The 22,673-nt window shown below is 36.3% G+C and overlaps 1 protein-coding gene and 1 pseudogene across 5 annotated transcripts; both read right to left on the reverse strand.

Annotated features, from left to right (window-relative positions):
• Nucleotides 1–1,030: 1,030 nt before the first annotated feature.
• Nucleotides 1,031–16,688, reverse strand: Serbp1 (SERPINE1 mRNA binding protein 1). 5 transcript variants are annotated; one of them, XM_058581583.1, is made up of 9 exons: nt 16,251–16,686; nt 12,914–13,064; nt 12,215–12,355; nt 12,011–12,100; nt 11,384–11,503; nt 6,533–6,710; nt 3,183–3,356; nt 2,495–2,541; nt 1,031–1,441 (listed from the first exon to the last, which is right to left on the reverse strand). In XM_058581583.1, the coding sequence occupies exons 1-8, from the start codon at nt 16,561–16,563 to the stop codon at nt 2,512–2,514; spliced, it is 1,197 nt and encodes a 398-aa protein (XP_058437566.1). In that variant the 5' UTR covers nt 16,564–16,686; the 3' UTR covers nt 1,031–1,441; nt 2,495–2,511. The 5 variants fall into 5 exon arrangements, with proteins under 5 accessions (XP_058437566.1, XP_046307089.1, XP_046307087.1 ...); XM_046451133.2 differs by lacking the exon at nt 2,495–2,541 and having other exon boundaries at nt 11,384–11,458; nt 12,011–12,082; nt 16,251–16,688; XM_046451131.2 differs by lacking the exon at nt 2,495–2,541 and having other exon boundaries at nt 12,011–12,082; nt 16,251–16,687.
• Nucleotides 16,689–21,812: 5,124 nt separating this feature from the next.
• Nucleotides 21,813–21,913, reverse strand: LOC124097054 (U6 spliceosomal RNA; annotated as a pseudogene).
• Between the last annotated feature and the right edge of the window lie 760 nt (nt 21,914–22,673).

Below are 22,673 nucleotides of genomic sequence, written 5' to 3' on the forward strand. Positions count from 1 at the left end.
CAATAAATGTGGCAGAATAAAAAAAAATATCCTACACAACCTGTTTATTGATCATTCTATCCATGTGTTTAGTAAGTGGTGATGCTCCTGTTCAAGGAATCCATTAATTACCTAATTTTCTAATAAAGGAAGAGGGAAAAGATATTTATCACCTTCTCTGGAACAAATATTCATCTATCATTTTAAGACCAAATAGTAACAATATAGGAAATCATTAACAGTTAAAGATTTTTGGCTTATGTTTTATGGATGGTGCTGCTGTTCCAACCTTATAAAGTAAAGCTGTCTGCTTTCCAAATTTCAAAAATTGAAGACTCTCCCCATCTCACCATACTAACCAGTGCCCTTTGGTTTCTTCAGAACAAGAAAGGTTAAAAGGGTTGTTGATTACAGATGTAACATTCTGATTTGGGGACCTATCAAACAAAAATCATAGCAAGTGCCAGACACTTATTTTACAGAAGTCTAAACATTACCCATTAGAGCAAATCAACTTATTCCACTCACCCTGTTGGAGGGGGTAGAAATCCTATATCCATAACACTTGACAGGATGTGTTTATCAACACTAAGTAGCTCAAACAACTTCCACAAATAAAGTGTCTAGCTTGGCTTTTAAAATGGGAAAGTCACGTATTTCGAAAGTAAATATAGTTGAAATTGTGAATCGGGTATAATTTGAACCTAATGAACCATGCAGGAAGCAAGGGTTAATAAACCAATGTGCTTTGAATTTGTTCAAGTACTGATATTTCTGTATATAAAGATTTAGCATATATAACAGCTATTATGAGAAGTGAAAAAAGATTTTTCCCCAAAAATGAAAATATTAAAACTAAGTTAAAATACATAAAGTAGTTAGTATTCCACACAGCATAAAATTCGACAAATCAAAGTTTACATGTCCCAGCTGACCGTGTGTGAAAATGCAAAGCAGGTATTAAAACTATTTTATGTTGAATATTTAAAACCAGTTTGTAATTGGGGGAACATCTAAATCCTTAATTAAAAAACACAAATGAAGTGAAAGCTTTAAACTGGTACACACTGTTCACACCTATATTTCAAGTTTGGAAATGCATATTTGCAAGCAGCAATACAAAAGTATTCATGAAGAATGCATAATCTCTGAAAATTATGAAAACATCCCTGCTACCAATACATTTCTAAATACAAAACTGACTACCATATTTGTTACTTCTGTGTAGCGAGAGAAGTTCATTTTTCAAAACAGATAAAATTCAGTCTTTAGGTGTGAATGGTATGAATGACAGTCTTTTTTTTTTTTTTTTTTTAAATTTCTTAGTCGTTTGGGATCCTTAAGCATGCAAAAGCTTTGAACAGGAGGGTCCACAAAGGAACCAGGGTTGTCTTATGGCATCCAGTTAAGCCAGAGCTGGGAATGCCTCTGGGTCATCCACATCAGGGGCAGAAGCACTTGACTGAAAAAGAAATAAACTAAGATTAACAATTCTCAAAATTTATAAACACACTACCAATGCCAGCATTTAGAATCAGAACTATCAAAAAGAAGCTTAAACATTAAAATACTAATTAAAATGTAGCAAAACTCTTACTTAAAAGCAAAAATCATAAAATAGAACTACAAATATCTGTAGTGAGCCTAATTAATTTCTATTAAAACCTATAAAAATCTGACCATGTGTGAAAATGCAAAGCAGGTATTAAAACTAATATTATGTCCAATATTTAAAACCAATTTGTAATTGGGAGAACATCTAAATCCTTAATCAAAAAACACAAATAAAGTGAAGAAAGCTTTAACTGGCATACACTGTTCACAACTATATTTCAAGTTTGGAATAAAAATCCCCTAGTAATAGCATGGATTGTTTTAAATTACAGGTCTATTTAGATGGGATACAGACTTTTTTTTTTGTGCACTTTGTTGTTTACTATTCTTGTACTTTTTCCACTTGCTCAAGTAAAAAAGCATCAATATGAAAGCTGGTCAAGAAACCAATTAGCTGCTGGGAATCACAGTGCACACCTCTAATTCCAGCATCTCAGGAAAGTAAGGCAAGAGGATTGCATGTTGAGTCCAGCCTTGGCAACTTATTAGCAAGACCTTGTCTGGGGTGTATATAGCTCAATGACAGGGTCCCTAGTTCAATCCCAGTCCTCGAGCCCCCCCACCCCCAAAATCAATTAGCAATCACTTAAGCAGCACATTCATCAATGCTGGAAGGGGGCTCAACTGCTATTTACAACCTAAAGTACACATAACAACAAAAGTAAAAACAATTCACAGGGCCATATATAACACATTTGTCTTTAAAAAGAAAGTGTCAGAGGAAACAAAAATACACTTCAATAGATTATCATTGATAACTATAAAAACTCATAATTATTGTTATCATTATAATTAAGCACTGACAGACTCAATATGATCTTTTTTTAAAAAGCAGGTGCTGAAAATTCAGGAAGGTTACTTACAACCTGAACCCCATAGGCAAAAATGTTTCAAAGATTACCTCTAATATTTTTTCCATCAGGCAGATCTGACCCAATTACCGGGAATCTACAAATTATTTAAGAATTTGTTTTATGCAAGGTACTAAAGAGATTACAAAAGAGCAAAAATATATCTCAGCTCTCACAGAACAGTTTAGTAAGAAATCAAAAACAAACAAACAAAAAAGGTCTTACAATCATGTGCCATACATAAACTGTACAATGAACACCAATGTGATATTAGTTGTTGAGATCTAAAAAGCAGTACAAAATTACTAAAGAAAACAAACTTATATTTCAGGTAGACCTCAGCAAATGCTTAGAATCAATTTGATTCCCTGTACCTCAATTTCCTCCATGAGGATGTTACCACAGTAACAACAACTAAATGAAATATATAAAAAGCCTCACATAACACTATGACTAGCCCCTACTAAGAACTCAGTACAGTGTGGGGTTGGGGATATAGCTCAGTTCGTAGAGTGCTTGCCTCGTAAGCACAAGGCCCTAGGTTCAATTCCTAGCAACAACAACGAAAAAAAAACAACTCATGTAAGTACTTTAAACAAAAATATAATTTGAAATGTTGACTCTTGAAAGCATGTGAACTTCTTTTTCTACTTCTTCCTATATTCCAAAAAGGACTCAGCCAGTGATTTACTAGAAAAGGTCCTTACATTATTTGAAAGGGATAGTCTTTAAGATTACCTTGTCAGTTCTGCTGCCACGGTTTGGGCGTCCACCACGCCCACGCCCACCTCGTCCTCCCCTGCCACCACGTCCTGGGCGGCCTAGATCTCCAAAATTGATCTCCAGCTGAGATGTTATGTCATTTGCTGGCTTCCGGAAATGATGGTCCATAACCGAATCTTCAGCGTGAGCCTAATAAATGTTAAGGAAGAGTCACTGGGTAATGCATAAGAAAGTCATGTTGGAAATTTTTCTGAGTAATGAGCTTTCTTCTAAAAATGCTAGCTCTACAACCTGTACTTTGTGTGATCACCATCTCTTAGGTTTGTTAGCTTTGCACTCAGCAAAAGTTGATTTCATAGTAAGAATTCCCTTCATTTTATCTCATATTTCCATGTACGCTGGAAAGCTATAAATTCAAGTGAAATACTAAACAAGAGGGGAACCCTGAAATGCTGTGCACACAAAAAACCCACATCTTAAAGGTACCAAAGGAACTTTCTTAAAAATGAAGTGTTTGTAATATCCAGATTTTCTTTCACATATGAGAGAAAAAGGTTAAAAGGAAAAAAATCTTTATAATGCTTACCACCTCATTTCTTGTATGTTTGGGATGTATGGGGTTTCAATCTTCTAGCTAGAAGTTTACTTGCACTATTTATATTGTATTCCCCCCAAATATACATATAATTTATACCTTTTTCTGAAGGGACAATGAACATTTTGTTCTTTCTAACCAACTTAAATATCCTGTCAAAAACTATGCTTTTAAAGTACAAATTTTTGTTTTGCATCCATGCTTTCATCATGGATACTCAAATGTCATCTCTATTCTACACAATATAAAGGCAATAGAAGGTTCTTTTAATATTAAAGGAACCAAAAACAAATGTAAATCCACAAAACACTAGCAAATTAAAAGTCAAATCTTTTTAAGTGCTTGCTATTTCAAATCAATGATCTCAATGCATTAACAGGGCTTTTTCTCTCTTTCTTAAGTTTCTGGAAAATAGAACCAAATAACTGGTGGCTACAGCAGAAAAAGTTTGTATGTTCAAGGGACATCTCTAACTTCTTAAGGCAATTACTAGAATAGGAAAAAAAAATCTAGCAGTTTTCTAGAGCATTTAGAGAATCATAACAAGAAATAGCACCCTTCAGTTCTATCAGTAACACAGTAACTCAGCTCTCCATTTCTACAGCCATGTTTCCCCCCCACCTCACATTTGTCATGAAGACACATAAAAGTATTATATACAACATTCTTTTTTTTTTAAATTTTTAATATTTTTTAGTTTTCGGCGGACACAACATCTTTCTTTGTATGTGGTGCTGAGGATTAAACCCGGGCCGCACGCATACCAGGCAAGCGCACTACCGCTTGAGCCACATCCCCAGCCCTATATACAATATTCTTGAAGGCCAAAATATTCAAGAATGGAAAGGCTAGGCCTGATTCACAAAGACTAATTCAAAGACACAAACACTTAGGAGTGACTTAATGTGTATTAAATTTCAAAGTTATTCATTACCAATTTCACATTTTATAATTTTTAGAAATGTCGAATCTTACCTTATACAATTTGGTAGTCCCCCAATCCACAGGGGACTATCTACTAGGGATTGCCTGAACTACAGACAGTACCAAATCCTACAAATATTGTTTTTTCCTATACGCAGGCTACTGAATGACTAGCACGTAGTGTACACACCGTGGGTACACAGGACAAATGGATGATTTACATCCCTGGATCAAGAGTTAAAAAGCGTGAGATTCCATCATACTACTCAGAAAGAATGAATGAAATTTACATTTGATTGTGTATTTCTGGAAATAAAGCACAGGTAAGGGGGCACTACTGTAGTTATTTTTGAAAAGCTCAATATTAAAATATTTAAAATCAGGAGAACTAGCCTAATGTCCATGATATGCATGAACTGTAGGATATTAATGAAATTACCTAAAATTACAATTTGAGGAAAATTGTATGGGGAAAAGACCAGTTGGGACACCCAAAAGATAAGAATGTTAAAAATCATTTTTTCTCTAAACTTAAAATATACTGGTATTTTAAACCTCAATATTATTCATGTTTCTCAAGCTTGTCTCATTGTCATTTTTATGTTTAATAAAGATCTTACTAAGGACTTGGTGGGCAGAGGGGCTTAATGGTAGAGGTTGTTTGGCCTGTGACGCCCTAAGTTCAATCCCCAGCACTAAAAGTAAATATATAAAATCTTACTGAATTCGTTTTTATTATGGGTTGCTGATGCCTTCTTAACACTTTAAAGCTTACTTTGGATTTCTGGTAGTCAGATTTATGACACGAATAAGAACAAATGTCAAAAGGTTAAAAGTTAATAGAGAAAAGAATTTAGAAGAAATAATGTAGTATTTTGGCCAAGATCCCATACTTACACAAACCTTAATAGGATGTAACACCGGGACAATTCCTGTAAGAACACGCCCCAAAGCTTGAACAGAAGCTACCAAATAAAAAGCTACCAATGTGACTTTCTAAAATATTTTCATTAGATTCCATGTTTCTCAAAGAAAAAAGGAAACTCATAAATTGATCATTTGATCTTCATAAGAGATCATCTTCCATAAAGAGCAGCATTTGTAGCATTTACTGAGCGTTCTAACCATTACACATGCACAGCCAGACAATCTTAAAGAGTGGGTATTAGCCAGGCACGTTGGTACATGCCTATATTCCCAACTACTTGGGAGGTGGCAGGATTGCCAAATTCAAGGCCCGTCTTATCATCTTAGCAAAACACTATCTCAAAACACACACTGGGGGCACACACCCACCCACCCTCCCTCCAGATATAGGTCAATGGTAGAATGCCCCCAGGTTCAATATCCAGTTCTAACAAAGAAAGAACGAATGAAGCCCCTTATTTTTTAGGTTAAACCATAAGAAAATGCCAACGTTTCAATTAAACTACAGCTTTAAGAAGAAATATTTTTAAAAAACACTGTCAGGGCTGGGTTGTGGCTCAATGGTAAAGTGCTTGCCTAGCATGTGTGAGGCACTGGGTTTGATTCTCAGCACCACATATAAATAAAATACAGGTCCACTGACAACTAACAAAATATTTTTAAAAACCACCAAGTCATTCAATAAGCCATTAAGAGATTTTTAGAAAAAATACTACTATATTGAATACAATTATAGATTAATAAACTAAATTTCTTATAGCATAGTAATTTAGTTTCCCTTTTGAGCAAGTTATCTGTCCCAAATGATCCTATGTAAAGCTTTTGCAAAAAATATTTTCCATATGAAATTTAACGTGAAAACTATAAACAGTTCAAATCACATCTGAACATTTTCAAACATCACAAATTTTAATTTTACCTCTTCACTCTTTGATTTATGAAGAACAAATCCCTTCTTCCATTGCCCATCAGCACCTTCATTTGGTTTTCGGATATTAAATTCTACTTTTGCACGGTCTTTATTTTGAATAGCCTTCCATTCATCCAAAGTCATCTCTTTTGGACCCTCTTCCTTAACTTCTTCAACTTCGTTTTCCCTATGAAAAGATGTTTAAATTTTATACCTGGTAGACAATTGGCATAATTTTTACTAAAATACCTCAAATATATTATAAGGAAATTAATAATGACTGGGTAGTAATCTTTTAGAGAAAAATTATCATATCCAAGGGCAAAGGTATTAGTTTTTCTATGTAATCCAATGACTAACATATAACATGACAGAGACCAAGAATTCAGTGTTCCTTGATAAGCATAAGCATCTGAGGATTATACAATATATCTTCATATACCTTTTATTTTGGGCGGTGTGGGGCGGGGGGCTAACTGGTGATTGGACCCAGTGACACTTTACCTCTAGGCTACATCCCTAATCATCTTCTTTTTTAATCTTTTTTTGTAGTTTTAGATGGACAGAATGCCTTCATTTTATTTTATGCAGTGCTAATGTTCAAACCCAGTGCCTCAAGTGCTAGGCATTCTGCCCCAGCCCGCTAATCATTTTTATTTTGAGACAGGGTCTAAACTGCTAAGACTGGCCTCAAACTTGCAATCCTTCAGCCTCAATCTCCCAATCTGCTTGTATCAAAGTTGTGCATGACATGCTCAGCTCTTCATAAACTCTTAAATGATTTCTTATCAGTAACACAATCTTAATTGGCCTTATTATTCCTTACACTTCTTTAAAACTGTACCCTTTGATATGGTTAAAATATCTTCTCCTAAAATGTGTTTTCATTTTCCATAATCCCCCACAATATATAACTCAAAACGGGTTATGATCTAAGATGCACAGTGAGACACCAGACTTCACATTGTGCAATATAAAAGAAATGTTTCTCTTTATTCTAGCAACCTGTACTCAAGGCAAAGTAAAACAAAAGTTTCCACAAATCCTAAAATCTACTCCAACTTTTCAAACCAACCTGAATATGGAATAGAAGACTGAAGTTTCACTGGTTGTCAAAACTGTTCTTAAAACTGTTCAATATTTAATAACAAATTAGTTATTTCCAAATGTAATTCTCAGGTTATAACTACTTTATTGTTAGCCTTTCCTCTTTTTTTTTTTTAAACAAAGCACTAGAAATCCATTATTTTAGTCTAATCTCAAATTTCCAATTGTCACCAAACAACTTGTCTGCTATTTTAGGAACCTAGCGTCTTTCCAAAGATAGCAAGTGATTTAGTTAGCCTTAGTACTCAAATTTCTCTCCTGAAGCCACTCTTTGCTTTTATACAAACCCCATTTTGAAACTTCCTAGAAGTTTATACATAACTGATGGGGTTCAAAGCCAGCCTCAGCAACTTAGTGAGGCTCTAGGCAACTCAGCAAGACTCAAATACAAAAAAGGGCTGGGGATGTGGCTCTCTGGCTTAGTGGTTAAGTGCCCCAGGTTCAATCCCCATACCAAATACATACATATATACAAACCAGTCCTGGTCCTTAATTGTGACACAGCCAAGGTCAGAATTTAGCATACCTTTGATCACTGTAAGAATCAAATGAGAACCAAACAGAAGCTCTGGAAACTATGAGTTAGGATGTACTTATTAAATTTACATTTCCATATGCAAAGCACAATACCATATTCAATTTCTCCCCTACTCTAAAGAGTAGACCTAGCAGCTTGGGAGGCTACAGCAGGAGCATCTCAAATTCAAATCCAGCCTCAGCAGCTTAGCGAGGCCCCAAGCAACTTGGTGGCTCAATGATTAAGCACCCCTGGGTTCAATCCTTGGTACCTTTTTTTTTTAAATTATTAGAATAAGAGTAGAGACTGCTCTGATGTGATCATTATTTTCTTTACACCAATGATCACCGATTTCACTCCTGGGTCCTGAGTTAAGGATTTGTCTCCAATACCCTACTGATGCATCATTTCCTTCTGGAAAATAGTTACGATCTTTGTGGATCACTCAAAGTGAATTGATCACAAGCTCTTTATTAAAGCAATTGTTGTGCTGAATAATGTTACACTGAGTTCATCTAACTTAAATTACTATTTCATTGTTTATCACACAAAATTATGATTCCATAGTTTCAAATAAATATTACTCCAAGCGCAAAACATCACTTCCTAATATCATGCATTTTATCTACTCTCTCCAACAGTAAACAACTTTTCCTTATGCCAACAGGCCCAGGGAATATAATGCTCCCTATCATGAACAGAAGTTCATAAGAGCAATTTTCTTCCTGGAAAAAGGAAGAATGTAGAAAGGGCATCCTTTCACTGATTGATTTGGATGTTGTCTCTGAACACAGAACCACTGACCTACATAAAAAGACACAGAGCCTATGAAACAGAGCAAAGAACTAAAAAGTGAATCCATATATTTAGAACCAACTGATTTTTGACAGATACCAAGAATATACACTGGAAAAAGGACAATCATTTCAATTAATAAATAGTGCTGGAAAAACAGTCTAGGAAGACAGGAAAATGAAACTGGATCCCCAATCACAAAAAACAATTCAAAATGGATCAAAGACTTAAGTGGAAGAAATACTTCAGGGAACTGGCACAGACAAAGCTTTTTTGGATATGACCCCAAAAGCGCAGGCAATAGAAACAAAAAATTGGCAAATGGAATTACTTTAAACTAAACAGCTTCTACACAGCAAAGGAAACAACCAAAGTGAAGAGACAACCTACAGAATGGAAGAAAATATTTACAATATTTGCAAACTATTTGCCTAACAAAGGATTAGCAAGAATGCATACCGTACTCAATTTGATATCAAAATAACACATAATCTGATCAAAAACATGGGAAAATGATATGAACAGACATTTCTTCAAAGATATACAAATGGCCAAGTTATGAAAAAATGCCAACCATCATTAATCATCTGCAAAATGAAAATCAAAAGCACAATGAGACATGATATTTCACCCTAGTTAGAAGAGCTATTATCAAGAAGATAAAAAACTGGGCTGGGGTTATGGCTTAGTGGTAGAGCACTTGCCTAGTACACTTGAGGCACTGGGTTCGATTCTCAGCACCACATGTAAATAAAAAACAATTGATTTTTTAAAAAAAGAAGATAAAAATTTTAAAATGCTGGTGAAGATGCAGAGAAAAGAGAACTCACACACAGTGGAAATTTAAATTGGTACAACTTTAATGGAAAGCAGTCCCCAAAAGAAAAGAATGGTTATGTACCTAAAGAAAAATATAATTGGTAAGTCAAAGAGACACCTGAACCCCATGTTTATTGCAGCACTATTCAAAGCAACCAAGACATACAATCAACCAATGTGTCCACTGATGAAAAAAGAATAAACAAACTGTGGTATATAAACACACAATCAAATATTATTCAACCATAAAAAGAATGAAATCCTATTTTTGCAGTTAACATTGATGGAACTGGAGGACTGTTACAAATAAGGCAGACTATTAATACTACACAGAATCCCATAAATACATAAAATTATTACATATCAACTAAACATTTTCAGGAAAAAGAAACTGACCAAAATAATCTATAATCCAAGACTTTAAATCACAACTTACTAAAACAAATGACTAGGATATAACTTATGCTTGGACTGATAAAAAGTATTAGGAAGGTAAATTCTTTTTTTTTTTTTCCGATACTGGGGATTGAAGCCTGGGCCACCTAACCACTGAGCCACATCCCTATCCACTATCTCCTTTTTTATATTTTATTTAGAGACAAAGTCTAGTTGTTAAGGACCTCACTAAATTGCTAATGCTGGCTTTGAACTCATAATCCTCCTGCTTCAGCCTCCCACACCATTGGGATTATAGTTGTGTGACACTGGGCCCAGCTATGGAGGTAAATTATTTCTATCAGGATAACTTTTAATCTTAAAACAACTCTCACCCTTGAAAAAACAAAAACTTTAAAATCAGAAAATGAACATTAAGAAGGCTGAGTAGGAGCTAGGAACATAGCTCAGTTGGTAGAGTACTTTCCTTGCATGCACAAGGTCCTGGGTTCAATCCCCAGCACCCCAAAAAAAAAAGAAGCCACCTGTGTGGGGCAGGTGACAGGGAAGAAGGCTAGTGAATTAGTAACGTTTTCATCTTTTGTGCTCCTCTTACATTAGTGATAGTATGTTCCAAATTCTATGTTAATAGAAAAAAACAGAGATGGAATTTTAAAATCAATATATATTCTAGTTTTAATTGTCTAATTTCAAACTATACAACTGTAAAATGTCAAAATTACTTCAGACTTGAGTTAAGTACTATGAGTTCCTGTTACCCCAACAACTCACACTAATTTTTAGAAATCCCCTACTTTAGCTTCTAGTTTTACCTATTCAATGTTTTAGGACAACTACCACTTAGAATTAAAACATTTCTATCAAATTAGATAATTACAGGTGCACAGCACCTTATTCCTATTTTTCCATTATCAGGTTACAATAGATCTTTTTTCCCCATTGGTTAGGATTAGTAGGTTTTACTAAAATATATACACTCCCTTATAATAATGGTATTTAACTAATCAAATGGAAGTTAACATTAAGATATCCCATTTTCAAACCATTAGAGCCAACCTTACATGTAGGTATAAAGCACTATTTTAAATATTATTTGATGAGAGGACAACAAAAATATTTTTATCAAAGAAGCATTAAATAACAGTATTAGATCTGAGTTACCTTATTGGTTAACCAGACTGATTTCAAAGTTATATAGCATTACCACCTCATACAAAATCACTTACTTATTTTCAGTATCTGCCACTGGATGTTCTTCACCTTCAGGTGTTTCCTCAGTCGCATTTGATTGATCCAAGTCACTGCAATTATAAGATATTTGTTTCTGAATGTATTTGGGGGACTCTCTAAGGAAAGAAAGAAAAAGAAAAGCATCTAGGTCCATTTACATGTAGTTGAAAGAGTTTGCATACAATAACAAAAATTTCTACATTAAGTTTTCCTGCTAAAATTCTCTACTAGAGAAAAACAATATAAACCACTGGTTAAGTTAGTTCACATACTTTTAAATCAAAGTTGTATTGGCTTATCATTTTTTAAGTATTAAAGTCCAGTAGTTAGAATAGGACTTATTAAACTCAAATTAGAACATCCAAATAATTCCAATGAAAAGCTATATATTCATACAAAAAAAACAGTAACATACTGATGTGTAGAAAAATTGGTCATTCAATATAGTATAACCCAAACTATCCCATAAGACATTATCTTATTCAATAATAGTTGAGACTACAGCATACATTCTATCTCAGAAACAAAATTTAATACACGTATAGTTATCTCCAGAAAACTTGTTTTAAACTTGTATCTAGTAAAGGATCAGTACTGAAATTTTTAAAAATCAGAATACCAACGTTAATTCATCTTTGACAGTTCCCCAGTTGTGAGATCCGCTACCTCCACGTTTATCCTCATGCTTCAGGCCACTGTAATGTGAAAAAGAACTAACAAAACTGAGTTAACATAATACTCTTTAGTTTTAGAAATTCAAATTTTATTTTGTATTAAATTAACACATTAAAATGTATAAATGAAATAACAACCAATATAAGACTTACGATCTATCACTTCCACTATGCCTATCAAATTCACGTTTGCCACGAGAATCAAATCCATCTCCTCGACCCATTCCACGTCCGCGGCCTCCTCGACCCCTTCCAAGACCACCACGACCTCGGATGGGTCGGTCAATAATTGGTCTACAATACAAATTTTAAAAGTATACCTTTGAGGTTTCAAGAAAAAGGAATAGGACAGAAAAGCTCAAAAATACAGAACATGCTTACTGGCTCATAACCCAACAGCTAAATACATACTTCAGAAAATTTAAGTGTATTTCTAAACATGTGAACTGTGAAAACCCTCTCCCCACAAATTATTTTAGCATTTTGTAAAACACTATCAGTGCATATACCTTTTCATTTTTATTCACTGTATCGAACCTGCTATTCACCAATACACTTAAAATACATATAACCTATATATCAGGTAATTTGTTTTACTACGAGCAATTAACCAACAATATTATCCTTTTAAAAACACCTAGGGAGAGTAAGGGGGGAAAAAAAGATCTAAGTTTCAAATGTTATCCAAAGGTCTAAGTAAATCCTCACATTCAAGATGTTTCTCTGGAAAAAAATGACAGAAATAATCAGTAACACTGCTTGCTACCTGGAAATTATGCCCAATTTATAGCTTCATGTTAAGATGTAAACATAGCCAACAAAACGTGAAGAGACTTCCTTTTAAAATCTTACCTATCAACTGAAAATTCGCCTCCTTCACCCTTTTCTTCAAGTGGTTTGTCAAATCTCCTTTCACGAGGCGGTCGCCTTTCTGGTCTTCTATCAATTATTTTCCCTTCACCCTGAAGTTGTTGATCAGGTCTTCTTCCAACACGTCTTATTCCTAAAAGGACAAATAACCAGCAGAAATAAATTATCTTTGCAAAAACAAAATTTAGGCCAAGGCTATTAAACAGGCAAACACTGGGCATCCCCAATGTATAACAAAGTACTTTAAGGAAATTCCTATTTATTTTTATCTTAAATCTAGTTTGCCACCCCCAGCAAGCATTTTCTATAATGCCTTAGAAGTCATTTGGGCAGCCATTACTCTTTCCAAAATGTCAGTCCCTTAATAAAAAATATTAGGTTGGGGGTATAGTTCAGGGTGGGGCACTTGCAAAAGTATCTTCCCCACCCCACCCCCCAAAGAATCAGGAAATAAAACAAAAACAAAAAACACTTTAAGCAATATATAAAAAAAATAGGGGGAATAAGGGTGTAGTTCAGTGATACAGCATGTGTTAGCATGTGCAAGGCCCTAGGATCAGCATGTACACACAGAGGAAACTTATGGCACTAAATGACAGCTGAAGGACTTACTGATTTTTCCCATTACTACTGTTTTCCTGTTAATGTCTGAGGACTACAGCCCAATAAGGAAACCAATATGAATTACTGATGGCCTTAGGAATAAATAGATGATGGTTAAATACATGACTAAAATTCCAAGTATGCTGTAATTCCCAAGTCAGTTCTGACAAAGTCAAAAATAAGCTGAGAAACGGATTTTACAAGATCTTAAATTACTTCACGTTGATTCTTTCGAAGAAAGTAAAATACCATCACTATATATCCAATTGCTCACATGCCTGTAGCTAGAACAAAACTGCAATTATCTATTTTTTTTTTAAATAAAACTTTAAGCTTCAATCCCTGAAAACTCTCAGGACAAACCACAAATACAGACCTTACACCAAAACATTTTAATAAATTTCATCAGAAGTATAATGGTTGGGGCGGAGCTATGCAACTAGTCCTTATAATGATATCCAAGCCAAACACACCCAAATGAACAATGACTGGCTTCCCCACCCAACATTCAGCATTAGTCCTACAAAATCTAAAAAAAACTTATTGCCAACACAAAAAATAAACTCATCTAACGAAATGATTGATTTTTTTTAAAAAATGCAAGCTTCTTCTGATGTACTTATCTATACTCACAAATCAAGTGCACTAGATTCCACACTTTTTATTACACACACATCCCATACACCAAAAGCCTACACTACACTCAGTGACTTTCTACTTTATCAATTCTCAATTTCTTCAAATGCACAAAGAACAAACTCTAAAATTTGCATAAGACAAACATTAAACAATTCTATAAAGTACATCTAGAATTGTGATCAAAAAGGCACACAACATGGGTGGATCAGAGTACTAAGAATAGGGATTTTGTTTACAGGTCTGTCTCTCCTCAATAACAGAATACTGAGAGGTGAAAGGTTTTGAAAATGAGTATTTGTCATCCAACATTTTCCCTACATTTATAAGCTTGTGTTTTATCCAATTTCAGGTTAAAACTGCAAGTGCTCTGAGATACTCAGGAAAATATTGATAGCTAATATGGAATAGTTTTCCCAAGGAAAGAATGTCAAAATTAATCCTCCTTATAAATTTACAAAATAATTTCCTACAACTGCAACATGAAATAAGAACTCATTTCATGGATGTGCTTCATGGTCAAAACAGCTTAAGTACTTAAATCATGTTTCATGCTTTGAACATTTAAAATGAATACATTCATCAGGTGCACCTTTGATTTGTTTTAGACTCATTTTTTTCATGTAATTTCTTTGAATTAGTGTGATCAAGGATCAGCATAGTGTAATTAATCACACAAGCCAGAGTTCCTTAACACTGGAATTAAATGCTTTATTCAACTGTGATAAGACTGCCATAAAGCTTAATTGGCTGAATAGATACTTGGCCTAAGTGGTGTATACATGCTTTCTAATACTACAACTTAAGCCTTCTTCTCTCCAGTCTATAATTTTAACTCAGGAATTTTTTCTTTCCTTCTATTCACCACCTAGATCCTAAATTTTTTCATTCCAATCCCCACAAAAGACCATTTAAAAATATTCTAAGAGATACCTAGCACAAGCTAATGAGAAACAACCACTTTCAGGAGCACGTGGCAGCAAGGAGTAATTTCAACTTTCAACATATAAAGGCAATTCTAAAGATTCCTGAAATCTACTTGCTACTGATCATACTCGATTTTTTCTTATCCCCAACTGTTTTGCTCTTTTTCATTCACAAGAAACTAGTAAGGAGGAAGAATACAAAAATTACAACCCTGTAAAACTCAGTGCCCTGGAACTACAACTGCCTGCCTGCAAAATCCTGACCATGCTTCACGCACATGTTGAGGAAAAGCTGCGCTCTAAAGAGGTGTGCAGCGGAAAGGTTTGACAGCCTCTGCACTCTTTCACCCACGAGGTCCAGACCAAGTCAGACCATTTGAAATGGTGAGTGCACAGTCGGGAGAATGGATCTTGACACGACGGCAAGCCTCAAGATTTCCTGCAATAACCAGTCTTCATTCAGCATTCAGCTTAAGCGAGTGTAGCCAAATTCCTCTCTCCAAGAGTATAATTCATTGAAGCAACTTATAATAATATTGTACGAGTTAAAGCAGAGGAGGGGAACAATAAAGCACAGATGGCACCTCAAACAGCATCTTACTTCACAATATCTAGTAGCCTTGAGCACAGAAGGGGCTCAAGTAGAAACTATGAGCCCCAGCTTTCTATTGGGGTACCCTGCGCCATCATGGGACAAGATGGCAGGACAGGATCCCAAAGCAGAGACCAGCACTTCACAGGAGCACGCTGAGAAAGAGTTCTGCCCAGGAAGCAGCTGTGGATCCCAAGCTTCTCAGCAACTGCAAGAGGCTGCTAAAAAGCGGCTGGCTTCCCCTCACTCAGCCCATGCGCTCGCCCGCCAAGGAATCCGGCGGGAAGGCGTCAGCCCCGCAGCACCCGAGCTCGCACGCTCCCTGTTCCCAGTCAGGGGCGGGAAGGGGGTGGCTCCGCGAACCTTGCAGGCGGCGGCGGCGTGAACTTGGGACTACCAAGCTCCCAGCACCTTCGCAGGACCTGGCTTTTGTCGCGTGGGGAAAACGTGGAGAAATCGGCGGCAAAGTCTCTCGCGGAGCCTCGGGGCTCCAGAAGCAAGTGGCAGTCCCCTCTCTCCTTCCCTCTACCTCGGAACTCCCCACCTCCTACCCCGGCTTTACCTTCTTTCTTAAGAGCCACGGGCGGCTGCGTCTCCTCTTTCTTGTCAGCCACGCCAACGTTGGGGGGCAGCGGGTTCTTGCGGTCTTTCTGGGACTCTTTACGCAGCTGTTTGCCTGCCGCGTTGGAGTTGGTCTGGGCCGCGGCCTGAGCTGCGCTCTTGGCCCCAGGTCCCCCAACGCCGCCCCCGCCGGCTTCTTTTTTCTTGTTCTCTGCTGCTTTCAGCACCTCGAAGGGGTCCGATTCATCATCAAATAACTGGTCGAATCGGTTGGTGACCACGCAGCCGAAGCCTTCCTGTAGGTGCCCAGGCATGATGGTGGCTCGGCGGCGCGTTCCTCCACGGATTGCAGCGGGCCGCGCCGAGCCAAGAGCGCCTGCTTCAGCTCTTCCCACAAGATGGCCGGGCCGAGAGAGGGGGGCCGTCTTCTCTTCCGGCGCCAGGCACGCATCCGGGAGCGGCCAGCGTCGCAAGGCACTATGGGGCACGTAGGCCGGAGTCGTTTCTCTTGAGGTGGCTACCCGCGCAGGAACTACAATTCCCAGTGTGCACAGCTCGATGGCTCTTCGCGCGCGCCTCAGAGGCGGGATCTCGCAGCGCGAGTGAAGCGTGCGAGCTGGAGGAGAAGCTTGGTGGTGGGCGGAGTCCTGCCACCTGCTCTTGTCACTCTTAAACTCGCTAGGTCTTTAGTTACCCTGAGAACAGGAAAACGTGACGGCACTTTTTGTTCACGAAAGTGCTCTGTCTTTGGTTTCACTCGCCCTGCCTCTAGCCCAAGGCTAACTTTCTCCACCTCTGCGGGAGGGTCAAGGTGACTCCCAGACCTCGCTACAGAGACTCGCAAACTTCCGGGGGAGGGGGTGCTGCACCGGCTTCCTAAGGCTGCGCCCGGTCTGCCGCGAGTGCCTAACTACTCTGGTGCTGAAGTCCTTCGTTAGCACTCCACAACGAATTCGTGCTCTTCTGTTTAATGTTAGGCGGAATACTGCGCTTCCTCTCTCGGGGACATGAACTCGGGTGCAGAAATAACCAAAAAAAAACAAGTGGAGCTATCACATGGGAGTGTTGCGCGCCTTTCCTAGGCATAGCGACCGCTGCTTAAGAGCTGTTAAGCTTTGATAGTGCAGCACTAGGAGCTGTGCAAACCTCCAAAGAAGTGTGTAGATTCACTAGAATCATTCCAATTAATCGGTCTTTAGTATCCTGTAAGTCAAGGCTTATAGGTGGCCGTCGTGTTCGTAAATTGTGCTCAAGATATGTTTTAGAGCATCTTGGGTGTACGCGTGAGGGGAAGAAAATATGTTCAAAATTCAGTTAATAATGAATTGGTATTGGTAGTAGTTAAGAATATTAAATCCCACTAAGACATTACAGTGACAAGGCTTATTCAAACATATTTGATAACACTGTAAATGTTTAAATATGTGGTAATTGTAAAGCCTTTTTCCATTGACATAAAATACAATAGAAAATGCATCTCTCGAAGTGACAGGTGCTAGGAATAGTTTAATCTCAACGTCTTGTTAGTTAAGTAGTTGCCTCCTTTTCACAGGTGATGAAACAATTTCAGAGGTGAAATGACTTACCACTTTCACACTTCTATATGTGCTGGTGCCAGGCATTAACTAACTCCACTATGAGAGTGTTGGCATCAACCCTTGAATCCAGTCTTTGCCCTGATAGAAGTTAAGACAGTTACTGAATTTCCAGCATCTAATAAGATTTAAGCACTGTTTCCCGTCAGGGTATGTTACATGGGTGAATGTAATATTATCAAATACTGAGATTTTAAATCAATTCCTTAAAAAGAAGACAGTCACATTACATAAAAAAATCCTCAAGTATCCTATTTCCTATTTTTCTTGCCTCTCTATCCTCCCCAACTTCTCAAAGTTGTTTATTTCCCTGTTGTTTCAGTTCCTCCCACATTCACCCCCATCCCCCCCTCCCTTCCATGCCTCTGGTTTTTGTGACTCTAACCAAGAGATAATGGAGCTCTTATCCTTGTACTTCCCAAGTTTTGAAAATAGTTCAAGTGCAGTTTGGAAGCTCTCCATACTTCAGCAGCTTTGATTTTTTTTTTTTTTTTTTTTTTTTGGTGTTGGATGGTGGTTACCAAGAATTGAACCCAGTGGTGCTTAACCACTGAACAAAATCCTCAGCCCTTTTTGAGACACAGTCTTGCTAAGTTGCTTAGGACCTTACTAAATTGCTGAGGTTGTCTTTGAACCTTCAATCCATCTGCCTCAGCCTCTTGAGATACTGAGACTATAGGTGTGTGCCACCTCATCAGGCTACATCAGCAGCTTTGAGGTATCTGCCACAAAAACAATATTAATAACTAATCTTGATATTTTACCATGGTCTTAGTGCAGTTTACATGTGTGACCTCATTTAATCCTCACATCAACTCTATGAGAAAGGTGTTTTTATTCCCATTTTAAGGCAAGAAAAATGAAGCCCCAAAAGCTGAGTATCTTACCCACCTATACTACAGTGTGGGGAGTGGGAAGAGCCCGTCTGTAGTCATTTTTTTTCTCCATTAAAGATCACTGGTTTCCCAGACAGATCCTCATGACTAACAAGCGTCATTATACTAAGAAATACGCAGTTCCAAGGAGAACTAACTATGAATTTATGAATCTCACTTATGATTCTCAGAGAATTTACCTATTAAGATAACTTTAAAATGTTATGAGTAAACATTTGTGGAAAAGGGGAGAATCTTGTAAGAATCTTTCTCCCCTTCTCTTTTCTTCCTGAATTTTGACTAGTCCAGAAAAGTTTTTAAAAGCCTATTTTAGGGGCTGGGGATGTGGCTCAAGTGGTAGCGCGCTCGCCTGGCATGTGTGCAGCCCGGGTTCGATCCTCAGCACCACATACAAAAGTAGATGTTGTGTCCGCCGAAAACTGAAAAATAAATATTAAAATTCTCTCTCTCTCCCTCTATCTCTCTCCCTCTCTCTTTAAAAAAAAAAAAGACAATGCAATTTAATCTGAGATAAATTTATGTTGTGCTAGTCTCTTGTGCTCAAAAGGATCTAACTTATTTAAAAAAAAAAACCTATTTTAAAGTACAAATGAAGGTTAAGATGGTAAGTCTTTTATATCTTACAATTATTTTATAACTATTTTCACTAGTATTTCCTTAAAAAAATTTATAGTGGTAGGTAGAAAGAATGCCTTTATTTTACTTGTTTATTTTGATGTGGTGCTGAGGATGGAACCCAGTGCCACACACTGCTACTGAGCTAAAGCCCCAGCCCCTAATATTTTCTTTTTCCTAAGAAACAAAAATAGTCTTTAGGGCTGGAGATGTAGTTCAATGGTAGAGTTCTTGCCTAGCATGAATGAGGTCCTGGGTCTGACCTCCAGCACCAAAATACACGTGCATATCTATAGTCTTTAAAAATATTTAAAACTTTTACCACTGTCAGTAGGAAAATATTGGTGGAATGATCCTCAAAGGAGGAACAGAGACTTCCTGGAAGACTCTTATTCAAATTAAAAGCATGATTTGTAAAACAGCAAATTTGTTATAACACTGATTAAAAAATGCGACCTAAAATATCAGCTCTGTAGGAGTGCTTGAATCACATCATGTTCTTTGAAAAATACTCCTGCATCTTCACAATATTATCTGTAGCAATCCTTTCTAAAGACTATTCTATCAATAAATGCTGAAAACTATCCAAATACCTTGATTAAATATCCAATACAGTTGCCCGATGTTAGCAAAACTGAGAAATAGAATATTATATATCTTTCCAGCCCTCACTTGCTTTAAGGATGCCAAAACTCAATTCTCAGCCACATTGCAATCTTATGTTCATGCATTTTTAAATAATCAATGCTCTATTGTTACTATATGTAATAACTAAAAACTATTATAAGGTCTGTTCTAGACACTGTGCTGTATTTATATGCCTTATTCCTTTAATCTTCAGAATAATAATTATAAAATAAATAGTAGTACTACTTCTGTCCTTTTACCAGATAGGCAAACAGAGGTTAATACCTTTCCCAAATTCACCTTGACTAAAATCTAGGCAGTCTGTTTTTGTAGCCTGGGCACCCAATCTCAAGGGACATAGTCTTTCATCCTTATGTTGCTGCATATGTAGCAAAATAAAATTATTATTTTGTTCTTAACACTTTGGAGATATTAGAGACAACTGTCACATAAAAGTAAATAAGAGACATTTTTAGTGTACTTGTAATATATAATGCATTTTGAAAACAAAACAAATAAAGGTGGTTCATGTGAAGAAAAGGGCAAATCCTCTGAGGATGGAATGCTAAGTATAACATTGCAGGTCTGGGCTCTTGCTAAAGTTAGAACATCAAAGATAAAAATAGAAATATACACTCCCTATTTTGCTACCTCAAACTTACTTTGAACAGTGAGCCTCTTGATTTTTAACATCTAGTCCTTTTTTCTTACATTATCCTCTTTAAACAAACCAACAAAAACTAATCTTTAAAAGAAAAACAGATTTATTGAGATATAATTTATAAGTCATTCAATTCGCCTATCTAAAGGGTACTATTCATAGTTTTTAGTATATTCACAGAGTTGCATAATGATCACAACTATCTAACTTTAGAACATTTTTATCATCCCCAAAAGAAATCCATACTCATTAGCAGTCACTTTTTATTCCCTCCATCCCCAGCCCTAGGCAACCACTAATGTACTTTCTTTTTCATATATTTAGCTATTCTGCACATTTCATATAAATAGAAGCATACAATGTGTGGTCTTCTACTGCTGACTTCTTTCACTTGCCATAATGTTTTCAAGATTCATGCATGGTGTAGTGTGAATCAATATTCCATTCTTTCTCAAAGCTGAGTAATATTCTATTGTATGAGTAAACTACATTTTGGAAATTTGGATATTTACATTTGGGCTATCATGAATAATACTGTTATGAATATTTGCTTATAGGTTTTGTGTGGGTATGTGTTCACTTCTCTTGGATCTATGTTGAGAATGGAATTGCTGGTTCATGAGATAATGCCAAACTCCATTATTAACATGTTGAGGAACTGGCCAACTGTTTTCCAAAAAGGCTGCACCATTTAACAATTCCATCAACAATTATGAGGGTTCCAATTTCTTCATATCCTTACCAACACTTATTATTGTCTGTGTTTTTGATTATAGCCATCCTGGTGGGTGTAAAGTCATATCTCCTTGTGTTTTGGATTTTCACTTCCCTAATAGTAATGATGGAACATCTTTTCACCTGCTTATTGGTCCTTTTTACATATTCTTTGGAGAAATGTATATTCAGATTCTTTACCTTTTTAAAACTGTTATATTTTTTACTATTATGTTGTAAGAGCTCTTTGTATATTCTAGATGCATATCCTTATAATATATGATTTGCAAGTATTTTCTCCCATTCTATGGGGTGAATTTTTACTTTTTCTTTCCTTGTTTTTTTTTTAAGTCAGACTCTCTTTTATTTAAAAAATTATTCACAAAACACCCATTTATAGATTTGCTTTGTCATAAAGCTGAAAGTGGTGTTTGAAATTCTATTCTTACATTTAAAATAATATAGAATGCTTTGTTAATTTGCATGTCATCCTCACACAGGACCATGCTAATCTCTGTATTGTTCCAGTTTTAATGTATGTCCTGCTAAAGTGAACACTGACTTTTTACCTTTGCAGCATAAAAGTTTCAAATTTGATGTGATTTCTTTTTTTGTTCTTGTTTTTGTATTTTGCAATACTAGGATTAAACCCAGGGTTGCTCACTGAGCTATGTTCCCAGCCCCCTTTTTATTTTTTATTCTGAGATGGGGTCCTGTTAAGCTGTCCAGGATGGCTTTGAACTTGGGATCCTCCCATCTCTACTTCCCAAATCACTGGAATTAGGGCCACGGTGCTCTACTTAATTTGTTGTGATCTTTGTGATGAAGTTCAGTTTCTCTGTTTTTCTTTTGTCACTTGTGCTTCTGTTGTTATATCTAACAAGACTTTGTCTAACTCATGTTTACAAAGATTTAATTGTTTTCTTTTAAAAGTTTTATATGCTTTTTTTTTAATGGTCTTAAGTTTTACAGTTAGGCCTATAATCAATTTTAAATGAATTTTTGTGTTAGTGTATTTTCCTCCTCTGTAATTTAAATTTTGAGTTTGTCAAATCCAAAAGAAATACTTAAGAGTAAAAAAGAAAAGATAGTTATTATTCATTTTATTCTTTTTTTAAAAACATTTTAATTTGGATATTACATATATGTCAAGTTTTTAAGTTTAAATATATCCAAAGATGTTCTATGTGTATCTGTATAAACCATTATGAAAATAGATAATATATTTCACACTACTATTTATTCATTCTAATAGTAATTTGAAAAGCCATTATTTGAAAGCCATTATTATTGTTTAATGGTTATTTAATTCAACA

This window comes from Marmota monax, unplaced genomic scaffold, assembly GCF_021218885.2.
Source record: "Marmota monax isolate L192 unplaced genomic scaffold, Marmota_monax_Labrador192_F-V1.1 WCK01_AAM20220418_F8-fsc00023, whole genome shotgun sequence".
NCBI classification, from domain to species: Eukaryota; Metazoa; Chordata; class Mammalia; order Rodentia; family Sciuridae; genus Marmota; species Marmota monax.